A 13329-nucleotide genomic window follows, 5' to 3' on the forward strand; every position below is an offset into this window, starting at 1 on the left:
ATTCTCAATAAATTTGTTAGTCTCTAAGGTGCCACAAGTACTCCTTTTCTTTTTGTGGATACAGACTAACACGGCTGCTACTTTGAAACCTGTATAGGAGCACTTCATGGTAAAAAAATAAATATTTGATCACACCGCTGCTTCACGATATGATAGTTGCACTGTTATGCCTGTCATGACCCTCAGGTGTCAAGCCTAGGATAATGGGAGTGGCCCCACTCAACCCTCCACCTGTTAGCCTGGGACCCATGAGCTCAGCCCCAGTTTGAGGCTCCACCCTGAGGTCCTGTTGGCAGAGTCCCAGAGCAGCTGATTGGCCTGCTGGCCCTATGTAAGCCAGCAGCAGGATTGGAATAGGAAGCTGTTTGAACTGGGCTCCATCCTGCTCTGGACTGTTGTGCCTTGTGTTTCCGGCTCCAGCTCTGGCTTGATTTCCTGGCATCCTGAGCCTGCGTGACTCCTGGCATCTGGCTCATGATTCTGATCTCCAGTTTGTCTCCTACCTGTGATCCCTGGTATCCTGACCTGGCCTGACTCTGATCCCAGTGTGTGTTCTGACTTCCTGTATCTTGACCCAGCAGACTCTGTCTCATGACTGTGGACTGCAGCTCTGATCATTGGTCTGGGACGCCTGCCTGACTGGCTGTGACAGCCTCATGAAAGGTTGAATTATTTGCTACTGACGTTAACTAATCACAAACAATCTTTGACATGCAACACTTAGTAGTCCTACATAATATTTTCAGAATAATGGAGAAGGGATTAACAGAAAAAAATGAATACTTTCAATCCCAGTTGTAGAGGCAAGGTGGAGAGGGAATCTTTTATTGGGCCAACTTCTGTGTGAGAGATTCAGGCTTTCGTGCTCTCACTGATTTCTTCAGGTCTCCCACTAATCTCCTGGGCCCCACAATGCTAATCCCAAATATAGTCCCTATCTCCACCTGCTGGAGAAGAGATTGAACTGCAGTGCCAAAGCCACAGGGCAATCATGATGCATGTATTATTCAAAGTAAACAGAGATTGCCTGCTAAATTCACTTAAAAATTAAAAAAAACAATGAGCTGCCAAGGCTGGCTGCTAGCAATTTGCTTTTGTTTAATAAAATCCTCTCTACTCACAGCTTAATTTACTTCACTCAGTCTTTTATCTTTGTTTTATCTGCCTCAAAACAGGAATTTGTGAGTACTTAAATAAAGGGATTGAAAGGATGTTTCATTTTGCTGGAGCTTGGCTTTTGCTGAAATGCTCTTTAGTCACTTCTTAAAGCAACAATCTCAAATTGTGACAGATTCCTGCAGCGACAGCATGTGGGGGAGACGTCTTCCATCTTTCAGACTCATCAGCACTTTAATAATAATTGAGCCCATGTCCCCAGGAATCATGCCAGGATTGGACGCTGCAGACTATTCTCCACAGCTTTGTCTAGTTCTAAATGATTCAAGTAGTGGGGCTTCTCTGATGTCCCTTGGGAGACTGTTCAACAGTTGTATATTCTCACTGTTAGCAAGCTTTCCCTGCTGTTTTGGCCTAAATTGTCCTTTGCTCAATTTCAGCCGTGATTCCTAGTTATACTTTAAGGGATTGAATAATTCCTCTCCTTTTCAAGGCTTTACATCCTTCTAGAAACAATAGTCACATCTGCTGGATGGAGTGTTCTCTGTATGTTTTCCCAACCTCGTCAAGACTGGTGGGCTGGCGTAGTGTAGATCCCTGGCATTCTTCAGTTGGAGATCAATCTTTGAAAAAGCAGCTTTGGCTGTGAAGTGGGGAGTCAAGTTCCATCCCCCTAATGCTGGAATGTGTAACTCTGCAGGGAATCCAGAATGCTCAGCTATGTGTCACAAGTCCGTATTGCTGATGGAGTCTCGTCTGGGTCAAGTGGCAGATAATTTGGAGAAAATAAGGTCTTATGAGTTCTGTATCTCTGCCATAAAGTTCCAAATGATTTGCAGTGTAGTGACAGCTTTGAAATCCTAGGTTGCCAGGAGGTTGCTGCAATCCACATGTGAATCTGTTTAGTAGTGAATCTCTTTATTACAGGAATCAGATAACATACTGACTGGTTTTCACTGATCCTTCTTTTCCAGAATTGGGCTCCATTCTCTGCTTAGCTCCAAAAATATGGTCTGAAGAAATGTGGTGGTCTTTCCATAGCAGAGCCCCGCACGCAGGCCCCTCGTGTGGCACAGGGTGGCAGCAGTGTGCTGTTTGAACCAGATCTCTGCTCCGTGGCTTGTTAGCTAGCATTGCTTGTGAGAGTCCCTTTGTACATTTACAGCTGCCTTTTAAAAAAAAAAATAAAAAGAATATTCTGACGCTGCAGCATCAAAGCGCATCTCTAGGAGTGTGTGGAGTGAGGGGAAGGAAGGGCAAGGAATCTTGCGAGGTACAGAGATCCGCTACAGGAGAACAGCACTAGGCAATTGAGAGAGAGCGCACAAAATTGGAGGCAGGATTTCGAGCTGAATCAGGTTAAGATCGTTTCAGAAAGTCCGGGGGCTGGCTAAAGGAGGGAGCAGAACCCTCCCACCACTGGACCAGACTTGGGCTGCTTTGTGGTGGAGCCGCTTAGCTGATTCCTCCTTGGGGCAGAACAGCTGGGGGATGTTTCCAATAGCGCCTGGGACTGCAGAGGCCACGGGCTGCACCCCAGAGGCCCTGTTGGCCACATGAATGGGGAAGCAGGCCCAGTGCTGCTGAGCCCTCAGCCTCTGCATTCCAGCTATCCTCCCCTTTGATAGCATCACGCCAGAAATGAGCACCTCAGGCCTGCCCTGCTGCTCCTTCTCTTTTGACTCATGCCTCTTGCAAGGAGGCCCGTGTCCCACAGAGTCCCCAAGGCAGGGGAAGCTGCCATAATTACCACCCGACCAGCTGGTCTCTGAGTTTCTGTATTGTAGAAAGAGAGATTGGAGATGGGCACTATAACCCACTGGTGTAATTTGCACCTTCCTATGATTCACGCCACCCCCACCATGGAATCACATGCTGATTTGAGCAGATGCAGGCAAGATTTGTCACCTGAGGTGGCATGAGTTTGCAGGGCTCAGCTCTCAGTCCCTCACCAACTATAGTTAAAGGAGAAACCCAGGACGAAAAAGGCACAGATGGCGTCTCTGCTTCCCAAGCATAGTGAATTTGGTGCTGCCGAAAGGGGAGGATTACCAGCACTGGAGCATGAAGGTCCTCTCGCTACAGGGCAGGAGAGCAAAGGTGGCAGCTGTGCAAAGTGTCAACATGCCCCCGGGGGGCAGAGTGGGATACCTTTCTCCAGGGCCCAGTCCATCCTTAACGCCTCTACTAAGCCTGGCAACAGGGGTCACTGAGTGATTGTGAGATGCAGATACCAGTGTACTGGGAGCTAGCCTGAGATCCCCACTCATTCATGTAGGAGCCCAGACCAACATGCCTCAGTTTTGGTCCCTATTGGCTGGATTTGATGGGGTGATCTAGAAGTGAAGGGCTCTCTCTCCCATTACCATGAGCCAGCCTGTCTCCCCCTGAGTTCTCTGCTCTGTTGTCTCCCCAGAGACTGATGAGGATCTGTGCTCCCAGGGACTCCTGGCGGTATCAGGGATTGTGCAGTTGTAATGGCTGTGTACAGCGGAATGTCCCGTGCCTGAGCTGCCCTGTCTGTCTGTATTAGAGGCTAGAATGCTGAGTGGGGGAGCAGGCAGAGATCTGTGGGTTTGGAAACAGCTGGGTCGTAGGTCTGCAGGTTGTCTGTGATGTCTGATTTCTGAATGGCTGAATGTCAGGTAGTTGACCAATGGTTGCCTAAGGTGGTTGTATGATAACCCCAGCGGTTATGCCTCTGTAGTGCAAGTGACAGAGCCCCTGTCTCGGACATGGACAGAGAGAGCTGTCTGGGATGTGTAAGACTCTGGGCTCTTATCTCCTGATTCATTGTCTCCCTCCCCATCCGTGCACACTGTCTGCCTCCCATCTTTCTGCAGTGTCGGACTTGTCTTTCCCCCCCACCTTGTCTCTCTTTGAGGACCCTGTTTCTCCCCCTGCGTGCTAGAGCCATTTGTCAACACAGTGATTCAAACTGATGAGCTTCTAGGAACCACTTCCCCAAAATGATTAAGTAGATTGTTCTTCAAGGGGCCTCCTGGCTCAGATCTCCAGATGTAGGCAAGGGGACTTGGGGGAATTCACCAATCCTTGAGAATTGCAGCTTCTTAAGTAGACAAATACAGTGCAGTCTTCTCCTGAAGACAATATCGTTGGAGTTGAGAACAGTGCATGTCCCTCACCCACCATTGTGCCTCGACCCAGGTGCTCTCTACCCAGGAAGAAGAGGGGCCAGGGTCACGGATGGTGGCCCTGATTTGCAGTTAGTGCCTCCCTTATCTGAAATGGACTGCATTCTTGGAAGGAGGGTGCTGGGCTTGGGACTTCCTGTTTTTCTGGCCTCTGAGAACGTCCCGGCTATGGCGATCTTCTTTTTAAGTTGACAGCCCCTTGTTCTGAGAGGTGTCATGTTCTGGGATTGCTTGGAGGCAGTCAGGTTTGTGGAAATGGGCTGGAAACCCTCTAATGCAGTGGTTTTCAACGTTTCCTCATTTGCAGAGCCCGAAAAAATTTAGAATGGAGGTGCGGACCCCTTTGAAAATCTTAGATGTAGTCTGCAGACACCCGGGGTCCACAAACCACAGCTTGAGGACAGCTTGTTTTATGGTAATGACAACCTTTCACGGACCTCTTAGCCATAGTCTGTGGACTCCAGGACCCACAGACACAGGTGGAAAACCACTGCTCTAGTGGCATGACTTGCTCCCTCTCTAACAAAAGGAAAACAGTCGCTCTGCTTTCTTCATGGTTTGAGAAAATTCCTTGCCACTGAGTCTCTCTCTCTAGCAGACCATGTTTTCCACCACTGCTGCTCACATTTTCTTCCTTCCCGTTTCTCCTAGTGCACGTCATCTGAGAATCATGATGAGAAGCATGGACAGCAGGACGGGAGGGGTAACTTGGGTACCAGAGTGCCAATAGCTGTAGATAGGGAGCGGTTCTGTGCTTCACCGATTCTTTTATTCCTTGGCCTTCTGGGTAGCTTCAGTTCTGTTGACGTGCGTTCTGGAATTCAAGCGTTGTCAGGAGTGGACCTTGGTGGTGGCAGCCATCTGGCCTTCGTGTTTGGCAGCTCCAGCAAAAAGGCCAAGGATTGAGAGGACCTCAGAGACAGTGCTCACCTCCAACCTCTGGGATTCCTTTGTGAGGTTAGAGGCATATTCTGTTCTAGTCAGTTACTTATATGCTCCTGTAGTGGGGCGTCTGCCCTGTACTTGCCCTGATAGGGTTAAAACCCCAGTTTGGAGGGCTGGAAGGAAACAGCCAATTAGGGTAGTGGTACAGCAAATTAGGGTGGCAGCTAGACCAGCCAATCAGGACCTTGCCGGCCATATAAAAGGAAGCTGCAGGCCAGAGCAAACGGTCTGCTGCAGGAAGCCCAAGGGAGGGGACCGGCTTCCTAGAGGGCTGCAGAGACTAGCACCATGAACAGGACTGCTAGGGCTTGTAGGCCCGAGGCCCTGGGAAGATGGGGAAGGAGCCAGAAAACAGGAGCCGAAGGTGCTGAGGCTGTGGGGAAGTGGCCCAGGGAATTGAGACAGACTGGTGAAAAAAGAAAGAGGCAGCAGGAAGCTGTTGTTTACAGAGTCCCTGGGCTGGGACACTCTTCCCCCCCAACTTACCACTGATGAAGCGGCCAGGCTATGGACTACCAAGCTGCTGCAAGAAGTGCTAGACTGTTGCGGAAGGAATCCACTGGAAGGGGGGAACCCGGATTGTGACACAGCCGGAGGGCTGTGCCAGGAAGCAGAGGCAGTGCGACTGGAACTGCAGTGGGTCTGCAGGCAGAGATGAGCAGGAGAGAGCCGCCACCGCCAGAGGGCACACCTGCTGACCAGAGCTAATTCCTGAAATGGCTAGCAGGAGGTGCCAGTGTGGTGAGAGACCCTGTGCAGGCCCTCATCAGTGCTGTATCTAAGTGCGTGCCAGAAGTGCATTGAGAGACATGGTTGCCATCGGTTGTGCATGGTTTGTCTTTCTGTCTTCTCCTCTCCAAGGATAAACTGTGTGTGTAAGGGGTAGTTGTGTTTTTTAAAAATAATGTAATGTATGACAGGGATGCTGTTGGAAGTTTTTGGAGGAGCAGCGTGCCATGCCATGAAGTGAAGCATAGTAGAGGGTCTTCATTACTGGAGGAATGAGTTTGTTCCACAGTGTTGGACCAACCCCCAAGAAAGCGCTGTCTCCTGAGCAAAGCACCACACCCCTTGCAATAGACAGTTCCACTGCCACCAAACATAGATAATGCCCAGTTCTGCATTCCTTAGTGTCCAACACACAGTGCAATCCCGCAGTGTTCTCAGGGCCCTACCAGAAATCAGCTCCTGGCTGAAGAGGAAGCTGGCTATAGATGTACCTAGGAGAGACTGAAGAGATGCTGGTATGAAGAGGGAAGTGCTTTGAGAATTACCCTCCTGAAGAATGTCTCAAGGGCATCTGCTCTCAGCTTGTTAGGTAGGTCACAGCCCTGGGGTCCTTTTGGACCCTCAGTGCTATTGGATGATCAAATAATCACGGCAGCAAGAATGCCCTCTTTCATCTGTGACGAGCCAGGAAACTCAGCCCTTCCTATTGGATTCAGGCCTGACCATGTGAACTATGCATTTGTGACTTCCAAGCCGAATGAGTGCAACTCTTGTGGGTAGAAATGAAGCCACAACCCCTGAAAAAGCTCCAGGGAGTGCAAATCACAGCAGCCTGGCTACTTAGCCCTACATGTCGCTGCAAACACCTGGCCCCCGTGCCCGTCCCCAATTGATTTCAGGTCCAGTTCAAACCATCTATGGGGAGTGACCCAGGCTACCTCAGTGATCAGCCCTACCTCCATGACAGTGACTTCCCAGAACGGGCTGCGTTCCGCCAGAACAATGGTCCTGCTGACCAACTGGCAAGGCTCATGGCATGGGAGGTGGAACTCTGCTGGGGACTGGCCCTCTGCCTTGGGACTAACCTGTGCATGAGATAAGAATGGGCCTGGGCATCATCACGCTCAATGCACAGCCCGTTGCAGAGGCCGAGCTTCCCCTCAGTGAGTTCTGCGCACACACGGGCACAGGCACACACACACATACACGTACACTCAAGTGATTTCTTCTACAGGTTGGAAAGGAAGCAAGAGAGGCAGATTATTATTGTTTCTATTTTTAAATACATGCCGGGGTGGAGATGCTATGGTGATGGCACCCCACTGCTACCCAGCTCTGCTAGCTAGCTAGCCTGTTGCTTTCGTGTGATGTGGGCACCTCCGCATGAGAGATTGGACTGAGACCTACAGCTCACTTCACATAGATTGCAAGACAACCAGGGAAGGGCACAGTGTCCCAACTGGCCTGGTGGTCCCTATTGACCCTCTCATCCAGTAGCCAGCACCCTGGTTTCCTCTTCTGGAGTCTGCTCCAAGCAGGACTCTGCTCAACTGAGCCACTCCCTCCAGCTGGGACTCGTTCAGATGAGGGAGTGGGACAGGCAAGCTTTTGAGTCTCTCAGATGGGGCCCAAGGAGTTTGATGGCTGTCCTCTGGGTGGCCTATGGGCGTGCGTGGGTCTAGAGCGATCTCCCCTGGGTCCAGAGAAGGACTAATAACCCTGTTGGCTGTTCCTGTTTTGAAGATGCTGCTGTATGGCTCAGGCTGCAGCCCTTTTACAGGGATCCTGCTTTATCTAGCGGAGAACTAGAGCTTTGGCTGGCTAGGTTATGATTGTATTAGGAGTCCCCTGCAGCTCTGATAACTCCCCCCCTCGACCCGCCTCCCCTGCTTTGCAATGTGCCCTGCATTAAATCCTCTGTCGGTGGCCACAGTTCTCATGGCTGAGGAAGATTAGGCTGGCCTGGCTTCCCCAGCAGGCGTGTTGTGAGCTAGGTTTGCTGAGCAGTTTTATGGGGGTGGTAGAAAGATCCCAGAAGAGAGGAAAGCTGGTTCAGTGATTACAGCATGAGACTCGGGAGTCCAAGCCTCCACCAGCCTTCCTGCGTGCAAGTCACAGATCCTCTCTGCACCTCAATGCCCTCCTCCCAGTAAGGAGGGGAGGGTAAATACGATCCAGGTTGGAAGGTGCTTAGATATGGTGATGAGGGGCCAGAAAAGTACCGAAGGCAGAAGTAAACGGTTTGTTTTGTCTGGTTCCCTCGAGTGCGACTCGATCGCGAATACCTTAACTGCTTGTTGTTTTTCCACACGTTGGGAAGCCTTCCTACCCCTTCCATCCATCCGTTTCTGTCATAAGAAGGTGAACACCCAATTGACTGCATTGGGAGTAGTGTCCACTTTATGGTGAGTTGAATTAGTTCCATTTAGAGACCGAATCACTATAAGCCCCCCTACCAAATGCCCAATTTGTGCAAGTGACATTACTTGGCCACTTAAACCCATTATCTGACCAACATCCCTGAGCAAGTAACATGTCCTGCCCTTTGTGTTGGATTTACCTGTTTAGGAAGTACTGAAAATACCTTTTCCCACATCCGCGAGGCTGATTTAATATGCCAACCAGTGGGTAAAATAAAGTAGGCCTGCTAAGGCACTGCATGTAGCAGAGATGGCCGCGATGGTTCTGGGCTGCAGCCCTGGGAACTTCAGGGGTTTGCTTAATATTCTGCCAGCAGATTTCTAAAAAGCCTGCATGCAGCGTATGGTCCTCGGCTAGCAGAGAAGGAGAGGGCTGCCTGCTGCTGCCGCTCACTTTTTGACATCAGCATGAATAGCCAGCATCGCTAGATAAGGAGCATTCCCTCATTTGGCCCTGTTTTAATACTGTCCTAGCTGAGTCTGTCTGGCTCTTGCCCACAACTGCAGAGGGTTGAGAAGAGACTTTAACATTCATATTCTGCTCATCTCTGTTGCTTTCCCTCCAAACATCTCAAAGCACTCTACAGGCATTAAGGTTCACAAGAAGGGCGGGCAGTAAAAGGGGGAAACTGAGGCACGGAACAGCTAAGTGACTTGCTGAGGAGTCATTGGTAGCACTGGGAATAGAATTCAGGCCTCTTAATTCTGAGTCCTCTGCTTTTGACAAGAGGTAGGGCTGCAATCCTATTCCATATTCGGAGAGAGTAACGTGGTCTGACATAGGACCACTTAATTCTGAGCCCTCTGCTTTCGACAAGAGGTAGAGCTGCAATCCTATTCCATATTCGGAGAGAGTAACGTGGTCTGACATAGGACCAGTAGCAGGGCTCTCCTGAGTTCTGATTCTGACTCTGACACTCGCTCTCTGGGTTGCTGGGGAGTCAGTCACTCTCACTCTTGGCCTTGTTTTCCCCATTTGTGAAATGGGGATCCTGCTCCCCTGGCACAAGGTGTCAGACATTCCTTTGTCTGTGTTTGTGAAGTGTGGGGTGGGGGGAAGCTGACTCACAGGTTATCCACTTCCCGGAGCAGACACAAAAACAATAAACTGTATCTTCTAATTGGCCCAGCTCCACAGGGACACGTTCTCAGTGTTTCCCACCTTTACCCAACTGAGGGCTGAATTTCTGACTCATTTGCATCTATTTTGCATACATTTACATAAAAATAATGCACATTCCCTACTATTTGTCTGTGTTTTCTTCTTCCTTATTTGATAATAGATTATTGTTTGTGGGTCAAATTCATTGGCAGTTACATCAGCTGACCAGCTTTGTCCTCACCCTGCTCTTAAGGGTGCAGCTTGCCAACATGCAGGGTTTTGGAGCGTCCCAGGCAGCTGACCCCTAAATTCCTCTAGGTGTGTTATTCCTGTCCTGTGGGGGTGACTCCAGTACCAGGCTGTGGAGTTTCCAGGGCACCTACCTGTCCCTAGCAGGTGGATGTGGAACCTTATTAAAATCTTAGCCTGGACCCTTCTCAGCCTTCTTTTTCCCCTGATGCCAGCTGTCGTTCGTTCATTTCTTTAGGTGCCATCTGAGAAATGCCGCTACATTGTGGGCTGCATCCTGAGTGAGGGGGAGGAGAAGCCGTCAGAGGAGCTGATCCGACTCTTCCAGAAGTTTGGCTTCAAGATCTTCTCCTTTCCGGCTCCCAGTCACGTGGTCATGGCAACCTTCCCATTCACCACACCTTTCTCCATCCAGCTGGCGGTGAACCGTGTCCACCCGGCCCTCAACACTTACATCAAGGTGAGCGACCATTGGGTGCAGAATGTGTCAGATTCATAGCACACCAATAAATGCCCACTCCTGCCATTGGGTGTTGTGGATGCAGTGAGTTATCTTCTGGTAAATTCCTCCTATTTGGTCACGTGGCCTCAGAGCCTCACCTGCCATTGGCTGTTGTGGATGCAGCTGGTAATTTACCCATAATAAATTCCTCCCATTCACTCACCTGGCCTCATGTCCTCTCTTGCTGTTAACCTATTGTATCTACAACAGCCATCTTGTAATAATTTATTGGTCTTCTCCCCATTCAGACGTATTGATTAGTTGGTTTCCTGCTAAAAGCACTGCCTTGTGGTTAGGAGTCTAGCAGGTAAGTGGTGGTTCCGTGTTTCATAACTAGACCTATGCATGTGCCTCTCCATTTCAATTCCCTCCTTCCCCTGCAGTGGAGGTAGCTGCAGATCAAATCTCGTTACTCCAGTGGGCTAGGTAGCAATCTCTAGCTGGTTTAGGGTTTAATGAGTACTTTGGCTTAGAGTGTACTAGAAATATTTCTCCAATCTGGGTGTGCCCTGCTCTGTGTGTATATGTGACAGGGCACTATAAACCAATAATCCCCAGAATGTCGTTTGTGGAATTATTTTAGTTTTAGCTCATTCTTTCTCTGGAAGGTGGTTGTCACTATGGAGAACACTATGACTGTTTAGCCAGGATGGGCAGGGATGCAATCCCAGGCTCTGGGTGTCCCTGGCCTCTGATTGCCAGAAGCTGGGAGTGGATGACGGGATGGATCACTCAATAATTGTCCTATTCTGTTCATTCCCTCTGAAGGACCTGCCATTGGCCACTGTCAATAGACAGGATACTGGGTTTGATGGACCATTGGTCTGACCCAGTATGGCCGTTCTTATGTTCTTCTTACTACAGCCTCCTGGGTTAGGGTGGTGTGCTGGATATGGGTGTGTGTGTATCCCTTTATCCCAGGTCTTCTGGGCGTTTCCTGCTCCATTACATTTTCTTTCATATCTCCCTGCCAAGCTGTATTGTCAAATCTCCCCACCTGAAGCTCCATCTTCATCCTCCTTTTCTATCCAAGTTCTACACTTCCTCCACTAAAGCCTCCTTTTAGCTGTCAGCTGAAGACTCTTCCCCTCTCTTCACTTTGCCAAGGCTGTTCCTTTCAGTGGGCGGGTTCCACTGCAGGCTGCTCCCTTGCAGTTTTTGACTCCTCTGGGTTCCAGCATTCCCCCATCCAGGGAGCACCCATCTCAGACATGGGAGCAGAGCTGCGTAGATCTGCGCCCTAGGAGAGGGACATTGCACCTGGCAAGGAAAATGTTTTCAGGAAGTAGAGCTCTGCAGGGTAGGCTGAGACTTGAGTGCAGGCCCCTGGGACTCTGAGTCTGCAGAGTGGAAACATTCAGAAATTTAGTTTTGAATGGGCTGTGTTCACCAATAGGACTGGCTAGAAACAGAGTGATTCCATGCAAGAGTGAAGGAGTACTTGTGGCACCTTAGAGATTAAGAAATTTATTTGAGCATAAGCTTTCGTGAGCTACAGCTCACTTCATCGGATGCATTCCTTCATGGAATGAAATAAATTTGTTAGTCTCTAAGGTGCCACAAGTACTCCTTTTCTTTCTCCTTACAGTGTGTATGATAAAACCCATTGTTTCATGTTCTCTGTGTGTGTATATAGATCACCCCACTGTATTTTCCACCAAATGCATCCGATGAAGTGAGCTGTAGCTCACGAAAGCTTATGCTCTAATAAATTTGTTAGTCTCTAAGGTGCCACAAGTACTCCTTTTCTTTTTGCGAATACAGGCTAACACGGCTGCTACTCTGAAACATCCAAGAGTTCACGCCCATAGCTCTGGGGCTGCGTCTCAGTCCCGATTTGCAGCACCCCCTCTCTTCCGTTCCTGTGGCATCTCAACTTTGACCTGCACCTTCCTAGCTATTTCATCTCGGGATATGTAGTGAGGTGGTAGGACCCTGCAGGTAAATGCAGGGCTATTCTGCTGACTCTCGCTGGCTGCTAGACCTCTTGGGCCACCTTAAGTCCAATCAAGGTATATAAAAGGATGTGTGTGTTGGAGAGAGAACTGGGGTCTGGGCTGGTAGGGGCCCTGCCCAGAAGCCCCCAGGAACACCCAAGCTGGGAGAGAAACTTAGGCTGAGTTTTGTTTTGTTATTTAACGCAATAATGGAGGCATACCCCAGGAGGGGTGAGTTGAGATTATCCCTAGTGTGTATATATACAGGGTGTGGACTCCGCCAGGGTACAGGCCCCTCTCGAACAGAGATGGTCTGTTGTGGCTAATTACGTTGGTGGCTTAGTGATGTGGACAAATGGAGATGCCAAGGGAAGCACCAGCCTCCTTTGAACATGGAGGGCCTGCACCGGGGTTTGAAGCTGGGTCCGGAGGGGGGAGAGGCCAGCACACTTGCCTTGCTGTAGCACCTACCCATCGAATGCCGACATTTTCATCCGTTCATATGGAAGCAACTATTTATAAACCTCCCATTCCTGGCGTGAATCCCAGCCCTGTGGGAAACAGAAATATCTTCCTCCTACTTTGTGCTGCAGTATGCTGCCCCAGAAAGTGTGTACCCAGTGGGTCATGAGAACCAGCCTTTTCTCTTCTGTCCTTGGGCAGATTCCGGGGGGGCGAGCAGGGGGTGCACTATTCAGGCCCTGAAGAAATGGCTCTGGAGGGTGGCAGGGAATCAGGAGAAGAGAACACCTGTGCCATTCCCAATTCTCTGCTCTTTTCCGGTTCTTGTAGCTCTGCCTTCTTGGTAGCTGCTGTTGGAAATGCCCACCTGGGCTGCACTTAACAGGGTAGGAGGTGGGTTACTTGGGGCCGGGGGTAGCAGTGCCATGGGACTGTACCATGAGACAGTTCCCCTGAATGACTCTGCCAGCCCTGGGGCAGGTTGTCGAGATAACAAGGGGGGGGGTGGCTCAGAGAGCATCAGGTTTGTAGAAACAGTGCTTTGTGGTGCAGAGATGACGTTTTCTTGCTCCAGGAAAGGTCCTGGAGAGCGCATCTGTCACACAAGAGATAAAATCATTAGAGCTAAAAAGAGAGCCACAGATTGTGCTGGGAACACCTGGCAGCTTTATAATGAGAGCTGCCTTTCTGTTTAAAAAAAATCCAACATCTA

General features: G+C 49.8%; 1 protein-coding gene and 1 long non-coding RNA gene across 2 annotated transcripts in view; both read left to right on the forward strand.

Moving 5' to 3' along the window:
• TEX264 (testis expressed 264, ER-phagy receptor) overlaps nucleotides 1–13329 on the forward strand; it is a 139910-nt gene that overhangs the window by 18382 nt on the left and 108199 nt on the right. The window contains 1 exon segment of the mRNA XM_038410426.2: nucleotides 9955–10176. Within this exon segment, the coding sequence (XP_038266354.1) occupies nucleotides 9955–10176 (222 nt within the window).
• Nucleotides 111–2319, forward strand: LOC122461050. Its single transcript, XR_006282748.1, has 2 exons — nucleotides 111–663; nucleotides 2091–2319. It is a non-coding gene; the product is annotated as an uncharacterized LOC122461050 (long non-coding RNA).

The sequence above is a fragment of the Dermochelys coriacea genome, chromosome 7 (assembly GCF_009764565.3).
Source record: "Dermochelys coriacea isolate rDerCor1 chromosome 7, rDerCor1.pri.v4, whole genome shotgun sequence".
NCBI lineage: Eukaryota > Metazoa > Chordata > Testudines > Dermochelyidae > Dermochelys > Dermochelys coriacea.